Source organism: Castor canadensis, chromosome 5 (assembly GCF_047511655.1).
Source record: "Castor canadensis chromosome 5, mCasCan1.hap1v2, whole genome shotgun sequence".
NCBI lineage: Eukaryota > Metazoa > Chordata > Mammalia > Rodentia > Castoridae > Castor > Castor canadensis.
In genome coordinates this window covers 56,519,232-56,540,862 of record NC_133390.1, presented here as the reverse complement: position 1 = coordinate 56,540,862, position 21,631 = coordinate 56,519,232, and the positions used below count along the sequence as shown (strand labels likewise).

Below are 21,631 nucleotides of genomic sequence, written 5' to 3'. Positions count from 1 at the left end.
GACAGACACAATTGTATATTATACATAGGAACATGTATGCACCCATACTTACATTTTATCACTATTTTCCTAATAGAATTTTTATCTTTAGTATGGACCACCACCATGACCCTTTTACCCTAACCCACAAATTTATTCTCAGTAATGGAAGTGTGTTTGAGTAACTTGTATAATTCATTAGGTAGGCTAATCTTACAGAAAAACTTTATATTGCACTACATATAAAAGCATGAGCTAACTGATGTGAGCTCTTCTGAGTTTTCCACACTATCAAATCTCCTCAAAGAACTTATCTCTAAAGCCCCAGGCCCTTTCAAGTTTATTTTAAAGAGAAAGTCATACATAGGTTTTCTTTTTTTTTTTTTTGAGATAGCCTCTCACTATGTAGCTCAGGCTGGCCTACAACACTGGATCCTTCTGCCTCAGAGTGCTGGAATTACAGAAGTGCACTACCTTGCCTCAGTATCTTTTGAACATACTTAAGAAATATGCCAACTTTAGAGCTGGAATAGAAAATAAATGTCCCCATGTCTACAGCTTTATCCCTGCAGCAAAGGCATGAGGAGGTACTATTGCCACCATCATTTAGTTAGGTGGTTCAGGGGAGTTAAAAACTCAGTGACAAAATGGGTTGGCCTAGAACTTGGAGCCAAGTCTGTGTGAACACAAAACCTGCTTTCATAATAATTACAATGTGTATGTACTTTCTAAAGGATTTAAAAAAGACTTATCTAAGGTTCAGGAATACCATTCAGCAAATTTGAGGTCTGAGTTTGTGCTGTTGGTTACATATCCAGTTTTGTTATACCTTAGGAAATAGGGTACATTCAATTTTTTTCCCAGGGAGGCACCCCAAAGGCTCTTGTCCCAAGTGGAAGACTGAAGTGTTTCTTTCTTTTGTTGGGCTCCCCTGTACATATAGGGAAAAGCAAACAATGCTCCCCAGACAGTGGTGAATTTCAGGCAAATATGTTTTAAGGGGAGACCATTAATCGATTTCTGAAATAGTTGAAGTATCTTTTATTATTTTTCCTACTGTTTTGAATATAGTACATTGAAGGCACATACTCTATGGGGGTAGTGTAAACATAAAGAAATGTATTTAATAATGTCTTAAAAATATTTCAATTTTTTATTAAATATTTTATTCAGTTTTAAGATCACAGTTAAAGTACTTTAGCATGTTATACACATGATTTACATGTGCAATTTTTTAGAAATATCAAATTAGGTATAAGATTTTGAAGAAAGAAATTATATAAATGTGTATATCGACTTACTACACATACATCTAAGAAAGCGGTAATTCTGTTGTACCATTAAGTGGAAATCATTTATTACATGGCATGTTTACACCAACTCTAAAGAGAACCAAGCCAATTTCTGAAAGCAAAAAAATGAGCAATTCGATCACGCTGAAACTGTCAACAGACTTAAGACCTGGTGGTCAAATGAAGCTACGGTTAACTTATGACAAGTAAGCAATTCAAACCTAGGAGAAAAGCTCACAATCTGGTATGTGGAATCTCAGGTGGTTTTATTCTCTTTTTGACAAATTCCTGAGAGCAAGAGACTTGATTAGTTCTAATAAAATGAAAAAAAAAAATGTTGCTGAGCAAGTTACTAAGCTCTAGATTGCAAACCTTCCCTACCCTCGGTTCTGCTGCTCTTAGAGCCGAGGCACTAATGTGAGGTGATAGGACACGTGCCCACCCCTTCCAGGGGGCTGCAAAGAGAAACCAGCAACAATTCATGAAACATGCTTGTCTCTGTGATTTAGGTTAGAGCTTGTGAGGTAAGATTTGCGTTGCGGGTGGAAGGGTTTGGAGGCATTTAATTAGAGCCTAGTTATTCAATAACCAATTCTGGCCCAAGCTACCAGGAAATCTTTGGAAGGAGTAGTAATGTTCGCAGGGATTAGTCCTGTGCATAAAAATCAATGAGGGCACAATCAGTTTTGACCAGACTGCCAAGAAAAAAGAAAACAAACAAAACAAAACAAAATCACTGGCCATAGAATGCTTAATTATAAAGTTCCTCCTCTCAATTTATTAGTATAAATCATACTATCACAAATAAAATTTGGCCTGAAGAGGAAACTTTTCTTTCTCAGAAAATGTATATTTATATATTTGAAGGAACAGGTAGCACAGACAGATGGGGATGCATGAGGAAGTCAAATGTATCTGTCTTATTATTCACTCTTTTGTTGCTTCTTTGTTCTGAAATGTAAGAGGATAATGTCCCCAGTGAAAAGGACAAAATCACTGAATATGGAGTATAATGAACTTAGCAAATCACTTTCAAATTAAAGCAAGGCAGTCTACCAAACCCTGAAGCTTTGCCAGACACATCTGGTTTGATGAACTAACAACTGCTGCTTTTTTTCATTCTACATATGCTGTTAGTGAATCTATATAAGGTAATTTTTAAAAATTCCCAAACTCAAAACAAGTCCAAATTTCTTTGGGAATGCTTGTATAAACAAAAGTAATATCAATTAGCAATTAGTACACTTTATATAAGGTGCAAACCAAGCACCTATGTGGGGAAAAGCTAAATTTTTATTTCCACCTTGCAGTCACTCTGAATACTTTATAGGTCAAGTGTAATAATAGCATTTGCTTCTACTGACCATTTCAGCAATACATTGTTCTCTCTGAAGAAGGCAGTTTGTGAAGTCAAAACACTGCAGTGGAAAATAGTGGCACTGAAGGTAGAAGCAAAAAAAGCTAAAACTTTTGAAATAGGACTTACTGAAATAACTTTTAAAGCCGAGGTAGCCCATTAGGATTGGCCTTACACGAGGGCTCTGTGGAGCAGTGCAATCAAAGTTGAATCTCCTCAATAGCATCACGTACACCCCAACTTTCCCTTTCCAAACGATGACTCCAGGCCTCCCCCAATTTCTTCCTTTTTTCCAGAGATGACACGGTGGTGCTTCTCCTTTGATGTATGGGTGCTGTCCTCCAGCCTCCAGCTACTGGTCTTCAGAACACTTATTACTCATACAGTAGTTTAGCAGGCAGCATGGTCCCACTGCTTCACATTAATGCCAAATGCCAAGCTTGGAACAGAGCTATTTAGTATACCCCACCCCATCCCACCCTATAAACAAAACCTATCATTCAGTTTTTAGCTAACTCCTGTTCTGTAACAGTTTATAATTTTACATAGGTGCAAACACTTCCATACACCAAGCCAAAGACTGCAGAGTGAAAACAAATTTTTATATGACTTAGCATAGCATCTGACTTAATAAGAGAATGACATTGATTGAACATGTCAGATTCTAAACCACTAGACCAGTTCAGATGCTCCTTTTGTTCATAGTGTTCCATTACTATTTTTTTTCTTTACTAATTGTAATGTCAGGAACTAGAATAATAATGTTAACATGGGAATTATTTCAGTATGGCTTTAGGACATCTGACAGAATAATTTCTAGTATTTGTAGGAAATACAACATTAAGATTTATCCTTCAGAAAGGGGTTTAATGAACTAATTAAAATTTTTGATCTACAATCTAGGGTAATCAAATTTTAGGAAAAGAACCTGTATTTTCAATGTGGCTGTGGGACATTTTTCCTTTTCCTGGTCTCATATACAGTACCTAACAAATAAAAACTTCAAGGAGGTCTTACAGTATTTTTCTTTCACTCAGCTTCTTAAAGCTGCAGTTTTAGTTACTATAATATACTCTTACATACTTCAAAATTACATAGGAAATACCCAGAATAACTAAATAAATAAAAGGCTAAAGAAAACTGGAACAATACTACGTCTCTAACTGAGACGAAATCTTCCACTTCCAGCATTGCAGAGAAGGGCTAGGACAATTTTTTTCAAAAGATTTATATACAGGTTTGAATCCAGAAATTAAGGTTAAAAGCATAAATATCAATACTTTCAACTAAATTCAGAATGGGTTCAGAAAGATATGATACAACAATTTAGAACAAAACAAAGCAGAAGAGCATCAATATTTTGGTTTGCTTGACATATATATAAGGTGCAACAACTTTTTTTCTTGAGGATGCTGTGGGAGAAATGTTAGTGTAGATGGTGTTTGCTGGCAGATTAAAAGTACACAATGTGATTTTCCAAAATAAAAAAGAATGAGAAGTGAAATGAAAAATGATAATGGGGGCACTACATATGAAGTATTTGTGCTAACAAATGTTGTTACCTGAAAACACCAACACTCCTCTCCAGCAGATTCAGAGCATAAGAAGCCCTATTACTGAAATCAAGACTTTACTTAGAGAATCAAGGCAAGTGCCTAAAGAACTATAAAGCTTAGGATTTCTGCTATTCTCAGTGCCTAACTGCTTAAAAATTAAGCATTTCTACAAAAAGGTTTGTTTTAAAGTATCTGAAAACAGTCATATCCAGTAAGTTACCCTTCCACCCCCCCCCCCCCCCGCCTAAGGGAAAAGCCACTGAGGTTTAGGAAAAGCAGATCAAGTAAGATATTAATCACATAGAAAAGAGTAATCTTTTGTTTTGCATCTTTTTTAAAAAAAAGGTCCCAGGAATATACAGCAGTCTCTTAAGGAACTCTAGTGAAATATAATCGGAGGACTGAAGGAGGGTGCTCTGGCAAATATAGATCTATTCTAATGTGTTCTATAGAATACCAAGTTAGTACCATTGTCAAGATGCATGTTCTGCACCATATAATTGTTGTTGGTTTTTTATTTTTATTATTTTTTTTTGGATTTTAGCTAATTGTAATTTTTAAATCACTGCTAGCAAGTGGTCCAAAACCCAACAGCCACCAATATCAGGACCCAGGAATTTTCAAACATCCACTTTTTGTTTGGAAATTTAGAAATATTAATAAAACAGCATCACAGTTAAAATAGTATGCTAAAATTGGGGGCTGTTCACTTGATTTATTTCTATGTGAATGGGGTTAAGTCTAACCACCAATTAACCTTATACTAAATCCTACTTCCTCCATCCCCACAATGAATATGTATTTTTGAGGACACCATTCCAATGTTGTGCTGCCATGTTTACCTGCTTTGAAAAAAAAAAAAAAGACCAAGCCCTGTATTGTCTTTTTTCAATCCTGTTAGAATGTTGTACATATTTTCCAGCACCAAAACTGAAGGAAAAGCTACAACCATGAGAAGCTAAACCTAGTTGGTATTAATAGAGTCACTTTTTATATGGCTATTAGGTCAAATTACAATTAGAAAAAAATCATTACAATTCAGTCAAGTATAAATAAGAAAGCTAGATAAAACCATGTAAACTGTCACCACTTAAGAGATCTAATTCAAACTTGAACTAGCACTACCAAAACTCTGCCAGTTTGAAAACCATTAAAAATTATTGCTGGAATCCAATAATTAAAATTTGGTAGTTTGTGCTGCAATGCAAGAGTGGGGAAATACTTTGTGCTATGGAACAAATACCCTGTAAAATCTGTAGCCTCAGACTAGTTTTGATTTATCACTTTGCATCTGTTGCTAGGAAACAAGACACTGTGAACGTTAGGTGGTTAAGTCAATATGTTGAATGTTCTAAGCCAGTTAATCCACTTGGCATATTATGTTTAAAAGCAACAAAACATAAAAAAGGAAACAGAAACTTGCAGGTGGATCTATGACTGAGAGGCCCACCTCAGGCATACCTTCCTAATCATTTACTCAATACCTCCTAAACAACACAAACTTGAAATGGCTCTAAAAACATGCAGTGCCATTTAGGCTGTGCATAGCAATTGCAACCCGTCCAGTCTGTCTGTGATGGATGTAAAAGGTCTGTAGCTCCAAGTCTACATAAAGTGAGTATCTTCAATGTGTTTAGAATAGTGAAGTAATACTAAGGTCACTTCTGAATAATATTTTTGTCTTTTTTTGTTTGTTTGTATGAACGATCCATTGGTCACTTAGACCTCTATGTAAAAATAAAAGAATCCTCAAGGCATGAAAACATCAGTAATCTGTAATCTGAAGAAATCTTCCCCGGTCTGGGAAAATATTTGCCACAATTTGCCCCAAGCAAATTCTTCTTGGTCACTCAAAGCTAAGAAAAAATTCAGATTGTAAGAACTGTAATTCATTCATTCTCATTCATATTCTCTCTCTCTCTCTCTCTCTGCCAACAAACTACCACTCTGGTGGCAAATATAAAAGTGCAGAATATATGGACCACGAGGCCGAGCATACACCGCTAACAATGGTACGTTTGCCTGCCCATGCTGCTTGGGAGTCTCTGGAACAGGCTTTTTTTTTTTTTAATATTTATTCTACAATATAAATGTAGGTATAACCTATTATATAAACCATCTTAGAACTTAAATCTCCATGTACAAAAAAGACTAAGAATATCTAATAATAATTAGTGCAGTGCGTCAGTTTTTTTTTTTGTTTTGTTTTGTTTTGAAAGAATAACTAGGTAATATATGAAACTAGTTTCACACTCTCTTGTGGAAAAGAGATGCTGGATGAGCTACAGTAAAGGCAGCCTTTTACCAAGTTACCACCTATTACTGTCAAAAGCCTTCAATGGAAAGCAGAGCTCCGGGATCATTGTTTCTGCTCAGTATCAAGACAGGTAACATTACCCTCAAAGATTCTGGGTTCCAAAAGAACAAACTGGCCCAGGATGCTAACTTCTGCTTCAAGTGAATCTGGGCCATATAGGGCAACAAGCACTTGTTTGCAGTCTGTATTTTCCACCACATGGACTTACTAGCATCCCTTGGTAAAGACAAGGCTAGGGTAGTAGGTAAAGCACAATGTTTTACAATTTAAAGAGCGCTTCACTGGTCAGCGCAAGAAATAAGTACAGGAGCTTGTGGCATTTCTTTTGGCTGTCCATCATGGGTGAGCGGTGTTGACCTCTGACCTCTGTAAAACAAGAAGGAAAAAATCATTTTCAGGGTATGTTATCAGAGATATGAGAGGACAATGAGTAAATATGGAAAGCAAAAGCTTTTTAATATCTTGTTTAATAGCTACTGCTGACTTGCTACTTATGTTATTTAATGAAACCTGGTTTTTAGGATTTGTTTTTTTGCTATCTTCGTTTTTTTTCTCTCTTCCTCCCTATGATTGCTTATCTCAAATTTTCCTCATACTAACACAACAAGGTGCCCTCTGGCTTGAAACAGCTAACCCCTTCCATTTTGTAGAGATAAAACCTGAAGTACCCATGGATTTGGAGTAACTCCTTAAGAAGTGGAATACTTTCAGTCAAGGACTGAGATTCTGAGATAATAATCTTCCTCTTGATGCACTGATATTAAAAATGACATGTTCCCTTCTTTACTTTTCCTAAAGTAAAAACACTATAAATATGGTGAGTCCCAGGCTCATTTCTTTTTATTTTAAAAATTTTTTAAAATTTCCTTTATTCATATGTGCATACAATGATTGGGTCATTACTCCCTCCTTCCCCCTGCCCCCTCCTTTTCCCCCTACCCCCTCCCTCACGCCCCCACCCCCTCACTTCCAAGCAGGAAGGGCTCATTTCTTAAGAAACATAGTAATATGCTCAATTTAAAACTTAAGGTCAATAAAAGCAATGACTCCCAAAGACAAAGATGGACTCTGACTCTAAAAAAGGAAGGAAAAGTAAACAATGAATGAAGGAACAATGTATACCTCTTATATAAAGAAACTCTAGAAGGTACACAGAGAGAGAGTATATATATAGACGAAAACAAGTACTGACTCTGGATCTTAGATCACAAGAAAATCCAGCCAACTTGAGCCAAAATCAATACACATGGAGGGAGAACTCCAGACAGGGCTAGAATTTACATTACTGGGACTGGACTATGATCAATAGAGCTGATGTTTTCATTTGGCTTCTGTGTAATTAGCAGTAAGATATACAATTTACTTCAGGGTTAAGAGAAAACTGTTTATAATTCTTGGCAGTTTCTACAGAGCTTCTTATTCTAAGACAGAACTAGGCACCTCCCTGATGCTTGCCAACAGGTCTGTCAACCCACTTACTGCTGTGTTCCCTGGTCTGTGGAGCAAAATTAGGCAAGGTGGCAGCAACATTTTCCCTGGTTTCACATTTCAAGACAGTAGTCCTCTTCAGAGTACTTAGAATCATTAGGGGCTGTTTTAAGACTCACCTAATATTAGCTCTACAATTATACCCAAGTTTCTCTTGATGTTAAAAAAAAAAAAAAGAAAGAAAAATAATGTATATTATATTTTAATATTTGAAAATTTCAGAATTCTGTGATCACTGAATAGTATGAGATATTTAGGATTCTAATTAGAAAAGCAAAATGTATTAGAATCAAATGTCTGAATTGATTTGCTCATTCATGTGTGACTGTTAAGAACCAACTGTTCAATATGTTCAGCTTTTTCTTCAAATAAGATAACATTAAAATACTATTTTTTACCTTTAAGATTATCCAATAATGTTTAAAGATCCAAAAGAATGTTTGTAAGTATTGGAAAAAGAGAACAAAAGAAACAAAAACCAGAAAAGTAAAAGATGAAAATCAGAAAAAAACAGAGTACAAGAGGGAGAGAGAGAAATTGGGGGTGATATCTTTATGAATGCCTAAGATATGACTGATGCTTGCTTAGGCTGCAAACCAGAGTAAAGAGCAAAGATTCTGGAGTTCAAAGACCTTAGTTCAAATCCTGACTCAGGCAGGAATTAGCTTTGTTCTTGACAAGTTAACCACCTGTACCATCACTAAAATGGGACTACGAAGATCTATGTGGAAGAGCTAGTTCAGGATTAGGTGTAGTGAGATTTCCTGAAATACTTTCAATATGCATACTCTCAAAAAAGGATTGTTCAAGTTTCCTATTTCCTGCATTGTGTAAAACTTGCCTTTCTATGTTGGGTTTCTAAACTTAATGTTAGATTCTTCATGTCAACAGCTCAGGTAATGTCTTTCTACCTCTAACTCTGCAGGTCACCTAGATGATACCTAAGTAATGATTAAATGGGTGCAACCTGAGTACAATACATTAACCTTATAGGAAGAAGGGTGGTTGGCAGGTTCGCTTTAATAGGGCTAAAGTTACAAGTAAGACTCCCTAGGGTGACTTGGATATTACAAATACTGTTTCTTAGCTTGATGTTAAAATTCTAGTAATCAATATTGTTCTTTCCACTGGGAAGTTTAAAAAACAACTTTTTTTTCTAGGCCAACTTCAGCAGTCATACTTCAAGAACTACCTCACTTATTCATTCACACATTCTTTTGCTCATTCATCTACTCACTTAACAGAAACTAATAACATGAAGAATAAAAAGAGTCTTTTGCTTTCAAAATGTACTAGAAAGAGACAGAAGCACCAGCAAATAATTACAACCCAGTGTGGTAGCTGGTATCAGAGAGGTATGCACACAGTGAGAAGTAGCATGAGACACACAAAACGGAGCAGCAGGAGGGAGAAAGGGGGATTAAGTGCAAAGACTGGAATGAGGAGCAGTGGCCCACCTACAAGGAAGGTGGACAAAGCAAGAACGTGTCTCAACTTGTCTCATCTGGAAAGGACAAGGGGTGTGTGTGTGTGTGTGTGTGTGTGCGTGCGTGTGTGTGGTGGGGGCAGGAGTTGATGAGAGTAGAAGGGTTTGCTTCAGCTGTTGCAAACTGGGAGTCAGGGAAAGTTGGTTAAAGGGCAATATGTGACTACAGTGTGTTTAGAAGAGAATGTAGGTAACAGTGAGGTGACTGTGTGGTAGGCCTTTTCTGAGTCCTGAATAATGATCTTCTGAATTCATGTTATCTTTCATTTCCACAATTCACAGAGACATCTAGTAACATTCAAGCAGATATTTTAAACTCTTTTTGCATGTCAAGTGTTTGTCTTCTATACTCAATTTAAAAACTCTTCAAGTGGAGAAGTGTCTATGCATTATCTTCCTCAGAATTTAGCAGACTGTAACAATGTTTATTAACATTTACTTACTATTAAGAACTTTCAGTGTACACAAGAAAAGGAATTTGACTTCTTGGAAATGTCCAGAGGCTATTTGTGAGGAAGCACTAGAACTATAATATGACAGGTAAAAAGCATAAGCAAATAAAGCTCACACAGAAGCCATGAGATTTTTCTTGGCGTAAGAAGGGGCATAAAGCCCTACAGGTGTCTATATGGGTTGTGTAAGGCTTCAAATGCTTTTGTACTAGACTGAAAGTCTAAGAAAGTTACTCATCCATGGGTAATCCACTTGGAATAAAAAATGAAATACCTAGATTTACAAAAGACCTTTCTACTTTCTTGAATATCCATTAAATAGCAGAATACCCAGTTATACACTTAGAACTTAATATACTTTCTGTGGGGCCGTATTGAGTTCAAAGGGTTTTCATGACTATCTCATCTGAAACTTACAGCTTTGTGATTCTTTGGGGATCTCATCACGCACAATGCAAGATGAAAAAACTGAGGTGTACAGAAATAGTTTTGTAGCAAATCACAGAAAATTAAAGAAAAATCCAGGTTTTCTGCCTGCCATGAGTCAGATGTCAAGATATTCCTCCTTAAACCACATTACTCTGACAGTTGGTGTCACCACTGCCACCAACACCATCTTCAGTAGGGATGTTCCCCACGTGTGAGCACTGGAATGTCATGGTCCTCCCACACAACATCTTCATGAACTGAGTGCCACCCACCCCCGTTTTCTAAAAGAAGAAACTGAGGGTAAGAGAGGTGAATGCTCTTGCTCAAGAAGACTGAGCTGGAACTCAGCTCCTGTCGTGATCACACTTAATGGTAGAATAGCATTGCTTCCCTGCTCTCAGGTTTTTATGGAAATCAGATTTATCCACAGGATGATATAATACTCAAAATAAAACACTTAGCTGGCTATGTTCCCTTGTTTTTTCCCATAGTGTTAATTACCACATGTACTTTTCTGACACATCATCTAAACAAAAGTGCCCTTGAACTAAGTTTGAATCTCAGTACGTCATAAAATATGCCACAGATAGTGTTAGAAGCCATGTTACCACTAACCTGTGCACATTCTCCATGGCTGCCACTTCAGCCAGGGCAGCAAGGCTAAAGAACGCAGACACGGCAGGCATTTCTGGAGTACTGCTCCGTGTCTCCTCGACCTCAGTGCTGTGTGCACAATCGTCATTACAGTCTGTCTCGGTTGCTCTGGGGAGACTCCTCTGCAATTGCTCCTTTGGTTTGTCATCTGTAACAAAAGAGAAATTCATCACAAGCGGTAACTGTCTTGAGAGAAGAGATGCTGAGAAAAAGCTGTGCCAGACAAAGTGAAAAGAGCTAGTATTCTTTACTGTTCACTTCTGCTATCCACTGAATAAAACACTTTTATTAAGTTCAATTACAACTTGCCAACTATGGATGGTGCTGAACCCTGAAAGTTGAGCTGAAGAGACACTGTGTTTCATTCAAGGTCACAGAATGGGTCAGTCTTGGAATGAGAAGGAAAAATGAGCCTTTGCCAAAATAAAACCCAAGGGATTTCTGTAGTTGGGGGCCTTTCAAATCCAATCTACTAAACATATCTCATGAAGCTGTGATATGTCTTCCTGTGGCAACTTGGGCATTTTGTGTGATGTGATATTAACCATTAGGATGGACTAATAAATAGGTTAATTAATCCTAGTGAGAACCCATTTTACTATTTTGTTCCAACTGGAAAGAAGACAAAGGGTCTTCTGCTATTTATGAAGAGGAAGATGAAAATACTATGTAACTGTATCTGCTGGAAATGAGAAAAGTTTATTTTGCAGACATTCTAGAAAGAAGGACTTTTTATTTTTTAATACAGGATCTCACTATAAAGCCCAGGCTGGTCAGGAACTTGTGATCCTCTTGCTTCAGCCTCCTGAGTGCTAGGATTATAGACATACCCTACAACACTTTGTTTAGCATGGTTTTTAAATATAGAAAACAAGTGATGTGAATGTCATATATTAGGACATAAAAGTGGAATGATGCCTTCCTACATAAAAGGAAATTATTTCCTTGAATCTTTAATTCTTTGACAAATGAAAATGAATGATATAAAAGAATGAGGATATGACAACCTTTAAAATAAAAGTCACAGAACAGATCCCAGATTGGAAGGGGAAAGGGAGGACATCAAGATTTTAGTCTTCATTCTATTTCTATTTCGCTGAATACATTCAGATGTAAAATTCCAAACTTTGTGAGTTTCATCTCTTATATGAGAGGGTAAAAATTCAGGGTCCTTAATATGCCTTATGGTTCTAACAATCTATATATGCAAAACACAAGAATAAGTGCGTACAATTAACCAATTATTCTCTAATTCTAACTTGTCAATTCATCTCTGTGAAAACCTCAATTAACACAAATTAGATAAAATGAAATGATGAAAGGCAACAGGTTAGATCACTAATGCCATGTGGTATAGTACCCCAAGATTCCTGGGAGGATGTTCAGTATCACTCACTGACCTATCTTTTACCTTGAGCCCCTCAGGTAATTTTTTCTGCGATGAAACTACCAGAAACAACAAATAGGCCACAGGTTATGAATGAAATGAGGAAATTTACTGTTTATTTAGACCAAAGAACTCAAGAAATCCATATACATTTTCAAGCTTCAGTAGTGGTCTGAATTAGCTCTACAGAAAGTGCTGGGTGCATTTTAAGGTTCCTTAATGTACTGGTTTGAATACCCGATAATTTGGTTTGTAGTGACATGAATAGCAAACCATGGAGTAATACAGAAATCAGTAGTTTTGAAAGTCTAGGCTCCTCTGGAATTTACTTCATCAGGACTTTTTTTGTGCATTCTGAGAAGAAGCTGAAAGTCCTAAAAATTACCTTTCCTTTCTAGGAATTCAGATATGCTCTCAGAAATATAACTATGATATTAAAGCATGGAATAAAACATGTATAGAGATATATAGGAAGCTGCAGAACATACCCATTTTTCCATGAGGAACCACAGTTGGCTTACAGTTATTTGTTGGCCAAGGTAGCCACAATGGTCACCTGCTGGTTCTGGTTATCTAGGCTTAAAATTTCCTTTCCTTACCCAAAGTACATCCTGCTGGTGATACTCGGCCATCTGCAGTCCTGACAAGGTGTGTGATCTTGGTTTTCCTTGCTTTTCTCTTCTGGCTGCCCACCAAAGGTTCTTGCATTGTTGTTTGCTCTGGAGTGTTGGGAATGGATAGGGTATTTTTAACCTTATGAACAGGCTCTGTGGTGTTTTTGTCTTCTGAAAATATGGCTGAAATGGGACAAACCATATACAGTTACATACAATAACATAAGGCAATAACACTGCTCTGGAAGAGAAACATTTCTAAATGTCTGACTCATTTGAATGGACAATTTACATTCAGAGTTTTCAAAGTAGTGATGAAAAAAAAAGAAAAAATTCTCTTGATTTGTTTACTACTTATTTATATTTGAGTTGAAAAATTATGTGCAGAGGATTAAGATACCGTTCTCTCTTTTAACATTTTTTAACTGTATGGATTTTGCAGGTTAGTGGGGAATAATGTATGCAAATCTGATCCTAAAGTATCGTAAGTCCTACTGATAATTAGGATCCCTATGTGAGATCCTTTGGGCCAGTTGAGCTGGATAGGAGGGTAAAAGAAGTTTCTTTTCTTATGAGGACAATGAGATTAAGTACGTTTCCTTAATATACATTTATGGTTGGGACATTTGCTTTCAAACACCAGGCTGAACTGATCATTCTGAACTGATCAGAAAAGAACTTGTGAGGCCTGACCTTTTTTTATGAATACTGACTTTTCATTAAGGACAGGACAATATTAAACTCTCCCATTCAATGAATCCAGAACAAGGTCAATGTGCTTAGTGAGATAATTTAATGAAGTCTCACATGTTAGCATGGTTTACAGAGACACTAGTTTTAGGCACCATAATTTTAAAAGAAATAAATTATACCACACTGTTGTATTCTGATTCACTATATATCAAGGGTAAGGAAGTCTGCCACTAAATCCTTTATCTCTGTTTTCAATATGATGGAACTCTTTTGTCTTATATACTTCATCCTTCCTATTCCATTAATTTAAAAGTAAAAAAGGAATATTCATATATGATTTTAGTAAGCATGAAGAAGTATATACTACTTTCATGATTGAAACTTTTTTTTATAATTGATCTTAGCCAAAAGGCCGAGAAATAAATAAACAAATAAATAAATAAAAATTTTTAAAATTCCAGTGGTCTAAGAGTTTTTAGGCAGAGAAAACTTTTCTATTTTTAATCTCCTAGGACAGGCATAGAAATCATTTTTGATCAAGAAAAGGGGGATGTGGGTCAGATAATCAAGGTCTGGCATGACAAATTCCAGGAAAACTAAACATGGAGGATAAATGAAGATACTTATCAGAGGGTGGATCTGAAGGTAGACATTGGCAATAAAGCAATATGTATGTGTGTGTGATATAAATAAAAGCTAAAATAAGAGGAAAATTAGTAAAAACAAACAGCGTTTAAAAAACCATGCTTATTGGTATGAATACTGCATAAGCCTCATTAAAAAATTTAATATATAACTCTAATCAGTTTAGGTGCATTCTTGAGAAAGGAGGGCTATGAATTAATAAGATCTTTTGCCCTGGAAATCATGGTACCCTTGTCTTTGAAAGATATCTGAAAAGAAGAGGCTGATTCTAGGCTTCACATTCTAAAACATATGGAAATAATTTCAATTATATCAAAAGAAGGTACGGGAAACAGAAATCACACCATCATTGTGGCTTGGCCATATATCAGATGACTGGAAAAGGCCTTAAGATAACAATTATTTAAAAATAAAACATACAAAACTTATTTGGCAATGCTCTAAACACCATTTTAAGTAAGTAATTAGCAATAAGGAAAACCCAGGCTCCTTTTAAATTGCAGATATATTCCCAGATTCACAACAATGGAATAATTTTAATCATGCCAGTTTTTTAGTCCTAGAATATTTATACTTTGTCATTTATCTTAACATAAGTCAATGGTAGGATGCATTTTTTTTTATACATTTAAAATTCAGTAAAAGCTTTAAGCAAAATAAAGGACAATTTGGTTAGAAATACTTCAAAAAAAGTTCCATGACTCTGTTTTTACCTTCAAAGTTTCTTATCAGTATAAAGAAGCCAAAAATCTGAATTTACAATGAACATTAAATAACCTCTGTGGCACATTCATAAGCTTCAACTTTTTAGCTTCTTACATAGATTCATCAGTTGCCCCTTCTAACTACAAAGTTTTGTTCACCTCTCCAATATGATCACTATAGAAGGACATTCAAAAGGAATATTAAGCTCTCTCTTTCCTCTTGCCAGAAAAATCCACAACTTGTAGAAAGGACTCCAAAGCAGTATCCAAAAAAATAAAAGATATATTACATCAGAAGAAAAAGCAAGGAAAAGAAAAGATATGAATACCAGAAAACGGTCAAGTATTTTGGGAAAGATGACCTGATTTTCATGGAGAGACTATGGGGTTATGAAAATAATTGTCATAGAGATGGCATTCTATTTATGAATTTGTATTTTATTAACGGTGGGACCATGGGTCTCAGTTTCTTCAGGTAAAGATGGGACTGAACTAGATTAGCTCTAACGGAGTCACTCTGCCCTAAAATAATGTTGGTTTTGCCACACAATCTACAATCAGCATCCTAGCCAGAGAAAAACAAGCCTCTAGTCATCTTCAGAGTTCCAAGGCTGGGGAAGAGTACTGCCTTGACTAGCACTATTTTCTTGGTTTTGTTTTTCATTGGTGAACTGATGAATGGTTCTATTTTTATTTGATGGTTGTTCTTTTTCTAGTTTGTTCCAGATAGATTGGTAAAGACACAAAATGAAGCAAAAGGCATGGTTGCAAACAATTTAGGCCCAAAGGGAGACTGGAAAAATACAGAAAGATCAGAAATCAGTAGACAAGAACAGGGAGTTCAAAGACTAGTTCATCTGCTGAAATGCATCAGCAACACTCAAGTTATAGATGTAAGTATACTGAGAAACAGTTGAGGGATAAATCAGGTAGTGGACTAAATGGAAGAGGTAAGAAAGAATACATTGAAAGTTCTCATAAGTCTCCAGAGCAGGTAAGAAGTCTTCTCTAAATCTATTAATGTAGAAGTGATCATGGTCCTGCAGATCATTCACATTTGAAAAAGGTAAAGAATATGATCTTACTAGAGTTTAGAAGATGAGGTTAAGAGTCTTGTCCCATGCTTTGACACAAGGGTTAACCCCAGAACATACAATTCTGTTTGGTGGCCTACACAGGAAACAGCCTTCAGGGGAGCCTTTAGAAATAACATTTTCCTAAGATAGAGGAATTGGGAAAGGTAAGTAAGGCTGAGTCAAGGAAATAGCTTTCTGGGACAAAATAGTAGATTGAATTCAGCCATATTGAACAAAAGCAAAGCAAACAAAAGACTAGGTAGTATGGAACATGAAATAATAACAAAAAGCCTTTCTTCCCCTCTTCAAACTAAAGGAAATGTGAGAAAAGAAAGGCTTTGTCATCCAAAAGCAAATTAGTCATCTCTTTTGGCTTTTAAGTGAACATACAAAACTGCCCAAGCACTCTGGAACAAGTCCACAGGGCTAGTTTTTATACTCAACAATAACCATAACACACGTGGAGCATAACATCTAAGAGTGACAATGTGAGCTCACTCTTGGAACATTAGGAATGTGGCAATAAGAGTTTGTCTTGTTTTCTAAACTCTATTTCCAAAATGTGGAGCAAGTTTTTTGGAAAAACAGCACTGCACTTGGACTGAACCCCAAGAGGTAACTAAAATCATGAATTCACTTTCCAACTGAGGGGATTCAAAGTTACACTGAAATTATAGCCAGATCAAAAATTTCATTGCCTTTGGCTGGTCTCCTATAAGCTGGTCTCCATGAGCAGTCAGATGAGCCTTATCTAAGATCTTGGGAGACTTTGCTGAAGTTACATGGCAACTATTTCAAACTTGGAAAAGGAGATCAAGTTAGACTGGGTGCTGCTGTGAATCATGTTTAAAAGTATAACCTAGGATCTTCACCAGACCCCTGTAGTAATTACGTATATATATATATTGCAAAGAAATTACTCTGATAGAGATTTCTACAGTGAGGCTTTTGGTTTGGTTTTGTTTGGTAAGATACCATTTGAATTTTCCGCATCTGAACCAAATGAGGGCTAAAAGTCTATAGATAAGTCTGAAAAACTGAAATAACGGTGGCCAAAATGCTTAAGTGGAGACAACCCTGGCTCCTTCCTTCTTTCTTCTGTTGGCTGAGCTTCAATTCCTTACCATGTTTTTGGAGCTAATAAACTCCCTTAATTCAATGGGGCTGCTATTAAGATGAAAATAAAAAATATATATGTAAAAGCCCTCTGTAGTCCATGAAGTGTTATTAAGCATTAACTATCATCATAACATCATTATTATTGCCATTAAGAACACTTTAGCTTAAGTATGAGACTATAATACCATGTGCCATGGAAAGATAAGCACAGTGGGAGAGGTAGGTCTTTGTTTATCCAAAAATTTTACCTTTAATTCTAGGTCATAGGCAATCTTTTCTTTCTTAAACCATTTTGGATATGCAAACGTTTTAGGAAGTAGTTTTGCCATTTTGAATTTTAAAAGCATAGGAAAAAACATTTAAACAGATTATAAATTTAGAATTTAAACCTGAGATGTATTACTATGAATCTAAAGATTCCTAATTATTTTTTTGAAAAAAAATTACAAAGGCAATTATGCACAGGGTATTGTAAAGAACGCATAATGAACTTTAAGTCACCTACTTTAACCGAATTCAGGAACAGCTGAATAGCTGCACAGCCTCCACTGAATCAATATTTCTATTGGACACATTAGCTACAAGCAATTCCCGTCTTGCCTATAGGCAGTATGGTTCACACAAATTAAAAACTATCCTGTATTATGTTTTTCATTTTCTGACCCTATACATTTATATCCTCCAAAGCAAGTTCTTTTTTTTTTTTTTTTTTTCGCTTCCCTTTTTGGTGGTACTGGAGTTTGAACTCAGGGCCTTGTGCTTGCTAGACAGGCTCTCTACCATCTGAGCCATAACCTCAGTCCTACAAGGCAAAGTTTTAATAAGCAGGGATATGGCCATAGGTGACAGAGGATAAAGTAAAAGGGCCTAGATAATTTACAAAGCAGAGTTACCACTTGGACAAGTTAATTTTAGGGATGGTATCAAAATAAATAACCAAAAAAGGTCATATTAAATTACTAGTAATTTTCTGATGTCCAAATTGGTTCCATTTTTTCCTGGCTACATAAAATGAGTTTGCACCCTACACTAAATAAAGGACATGCATCTTCCAGTGCATGTTCTCTAAAGTTTTGTTCCATATACATTAATACAGTTTTCTATTAAACTCTTGGGACTGACTATAAGACTCAAAACTGATTTACTTTTCTTTTCTGCCATCCCCTCAAATACAGAAAATTAGAATATTTTGCTTCTAGCATCACACCACACATTTAAGACACCACAGTAACAAAGTCAGCAAGTGTTAGAGGGAAATGGAATTTACAATTTAGTATTACTACATGTTATCATACACTCAAGCCCTGAACACATGAATCACACTTAGCACAAGTGTGAGGTAAATCCTAGTGCGATTAAGTGATTTGTTCCACTGAAAAATGTTAATTAGTGGCAGATCTGAGGACTCAGATCTCCTAACTTGTAGGTTAGTGATTGTTCCCATCAACTACATGTGATCTGATACCTCAGTAGAGTTTTTAGTGTCCAAAAAAAAAAAAAGTATTTAGAAGAGGTTCATCTCAAGTAAAGACTAACGCCTTAAATGTCTTCAGATTCCTCTGATAAGTTATCAGTGTCTTATATTTATCAAATCTGTGCAGAATATATTTTTAAAATATATAAGAGCTAACATTTCAACTTGGGCATATTAGAATTTAGTACTGGGAAAATCATAATTCATATTTTGTTTTGCCTGCACTTAGGTAGAAATAATACTCTACAAAAGTTGTGAATTGAAATAACAGGTCAGAAAGCAGATATACTGCTGGCATTTTTTTATAAAAGTAAAGTGAATCGAAAGCAGACATGGCTCTTGGATACTGTGCCTACCAAACCAAAAAAAAACAATGATTAATATTAACTCAAACTTGGATGTTTTTGATAAAAAAAAAAAAAGAGTATTTCTGGTAAGTGATTTAGGCCAAATGGTATTTGATTCTTTCCCCTTCCTTTTTAGTAACAGAAGAAGAGTATATTTGACTTGATCAACTTAGTAGGTTGATCATTACTGTATTACAACAGGGTGGACTGATCAACTTCCCTTTTTGGACCTAAGAAATCACAGGGTCCAAACTGGATGATCTCTAAGATTCCTTCTAGTTTTCAAATAATTTCTAAGTAAGCACTACAAAAATGTTCGGGTCTTTTACAATCTCTGCAATGAAAGGAAGTCAATGGGAAAAAGGGTAGAATGGTCACCTAATTACCATAGAAATTAGCACTTGCCTAAGGTTCAATATTTAATAGCAATTAAAGGCACAAATAAATACAACTGTAAGAAGTTTCAAAATAAAATCTGCACTAGGACCTATAACATGATTGGTTAATAATGAATTTTTCTTTGGCTATACATGTGCTTCAGGGACATTCTATTTTAACATATTTAGAGGTAATAAGAAATGGGAAAGAGAAAACATTAAGGTCAGAAATCACTTCCATAGGCCTGCCCAAGCCCAGCCAATCAGGCGAGCTCTCTAGTGCCCTATTCTGACCTCCATGAGCATAAACACTTGCCTGCCATAGAATAGAAATGTGAATTACAATGCTATACATATTTAAATTGTGAAAAACTCAAATATCCAGCTAATATGATCCAAAGATAACCAATTCTCTTTTAACAAATCAAATGCTTTGATACACTGTCTGATCCTTGGCAGGACCCCCAAGATACTACTTTTGATTTGAAAATTAAAAATAAACTGTAACACACAGATGCTGTTGGTTGAGCCTTATGTAAAACTATACCTTTTTTAAGTCTGTAAAGATTATGCCATTTTTAGCTTAGACTACCTGTGATTAAGTTATATTGCTTCTTTTACCTTCTGTAGGGTGAATCGCTTCCAAGAAGAATTGCTTATGTGACCATTTATCCCCACTTCCTAAAAACAATGACAGAAAAGGAAAGAGCAGTGAAACTCTACCGTTAGTATAGATAGAAATGCTAACATAAACAAGACAATGTTCAAAATAACTTAAATATGAAACACAACACACATAAAATGGAATTTAATTTCAATTATCTTATTCTTCAAACACTTTCTCAACTAAACTAGTGAGGCTACACAGGAAATGGATTAAAATAAACATCTGTGTATTTTATGAAAAATATTGCTGGGTAACTTATCCAACTTTAATCAAGATTATTTGAAGCTCAGCAAAAGGGAATGACAAAAGCTGACATTTTACCTAAAGAATAATGTTTCTTCACTAGACGCAAGAGGAAAAAATAGTATCAATACAGAAAACAAAAATAAGCTGAAGTGGAGGTAAAAGCCCAAATTAAGTAAAATGTTACATACAGGCATGTATATGTGGATATGCCTATGTGTAGAAGACAGCTGTGTTTAAAGCTTCATTCAAGAAACATGACATAATTCACATCTGGCCATGCAAACAGGCATCAAATGAATAGGTTTATGGTAGTTGCAACACTGACATGCAGGCAGATACTACAGAAAGCCCAACTTCCTGAACATGAGGCTGCACAAAGCCAGATGGAAGATTTATCTTTATATGTAAGAATAAGAGTCCTGAACTGTGAGAAAAAAGAGAACTTAAGATGAACCCTGAAGAGGTTCAAGGGCCCTCAAGATCCTAACAACGAGATGGATGTTCAGAGGAAAAGAAGGGTAGTGTCCTTACAGAACAACAATTTTGTTACTGAAGAGGTAGGGAGTAGAGTCCAATATACAATGAAGTATATAGGTGAGGGGAAAAGTAAGTTACAACTTAGAAGTGGAGAAAAAGATCCACAAGAATCCCCAAGTGTCAGCAAAAGTATAGAAATAGTGGGACTTTCACATGATTATGATACTGTAAGATTTCAGGTAGTAAATGTGGCCATGGTCTGAAGGGATGCCAAATATAAGGAAAAAAAAGAATTGCCAAAGAAAAATAATTAGTAAGAGACCAAGAAGACTAAATTATAAAATGTGCTAAATGTACATGATGAGCAGCAATTTTAGAATTCTGATGGAACTCTGATCACAGAGATGGATATTCATTTTAATAGGAATCTAAGAGATTTGCAATTAGCTGCAGAGTCTAGAAAGGATGAAAACGCTGCATTAGGAGTTGATAGCACTGAAGCAAGCAGGGAGGAAAAGGTAAAAGCAGTGCATGGAAGTATTGCTCAAAGAAGAGTTCACAATGAAGGTGTGATCAAGAAAAACCTTAATGGAGGATGGAAGGCACCAATACCTTTTTCTGGAACATTAGGCTTCTCCTTTTTGTGCTTATATTTGCTGACAATTTTGTGGAATAAGTTCTTTTTCTGAGACTGGAAAGGACCTACAGACAATATTAATATAAATATATTTTAAGTTCACAATGTTGCACAAAACAATACTGTGGTGTTTTTAAACAATGACACCCTCCTCCCTC

General features: G+C 35.8%; 1 protein-coding gene across 14 annotated transcripts in view; it reads right to left on the bottom strand.

Moving 5' to 3' along the window:
- Positions 1-1,589: 1,589 nt before the first annotated feature.
- Bbx (BBX high mobility group box domain containing) overlaps positions 1,590-21,631 on the bottom strand; it is a 247,211-nt gene continuing 227,169 nt past the window's right edge. For 9 of the 14 annotated variants that reach the window (XM_020182314.2, XM_020182315.2, XM_020182313.2 and 6 more), the window contains 5 exons: positions 21,449-21,538; positions 20,068-20,127; positions 12,997-13,194; positions 10,972-11,158; positions 1,590-6,867 (listed from right to left, as the gene is read on the bottom strand). In XM_020182314.2, the coding sequence (XP_020037903.1) occupies positions 6,780-6,867; positions 10,972-11,158; positions 12,997-13,194; positions 20,068-20,127; positions 21,449-21,538 (623 nt within the window). In that variant the 3' untranslated portion in view covers positions 1,590-6,779. The remainder of the gene's footprint in view (positions 6,868-10,971; positions 11,159-12,996; positions 13,195-20,067; positions 20,128-21,448; positions 21,539-21,631) is intronic. The other 5 variants (XM_074073043.1, XM_074073041.1, XM_074073044.1 and 2 more) reach the window with 5 other exon arrangements.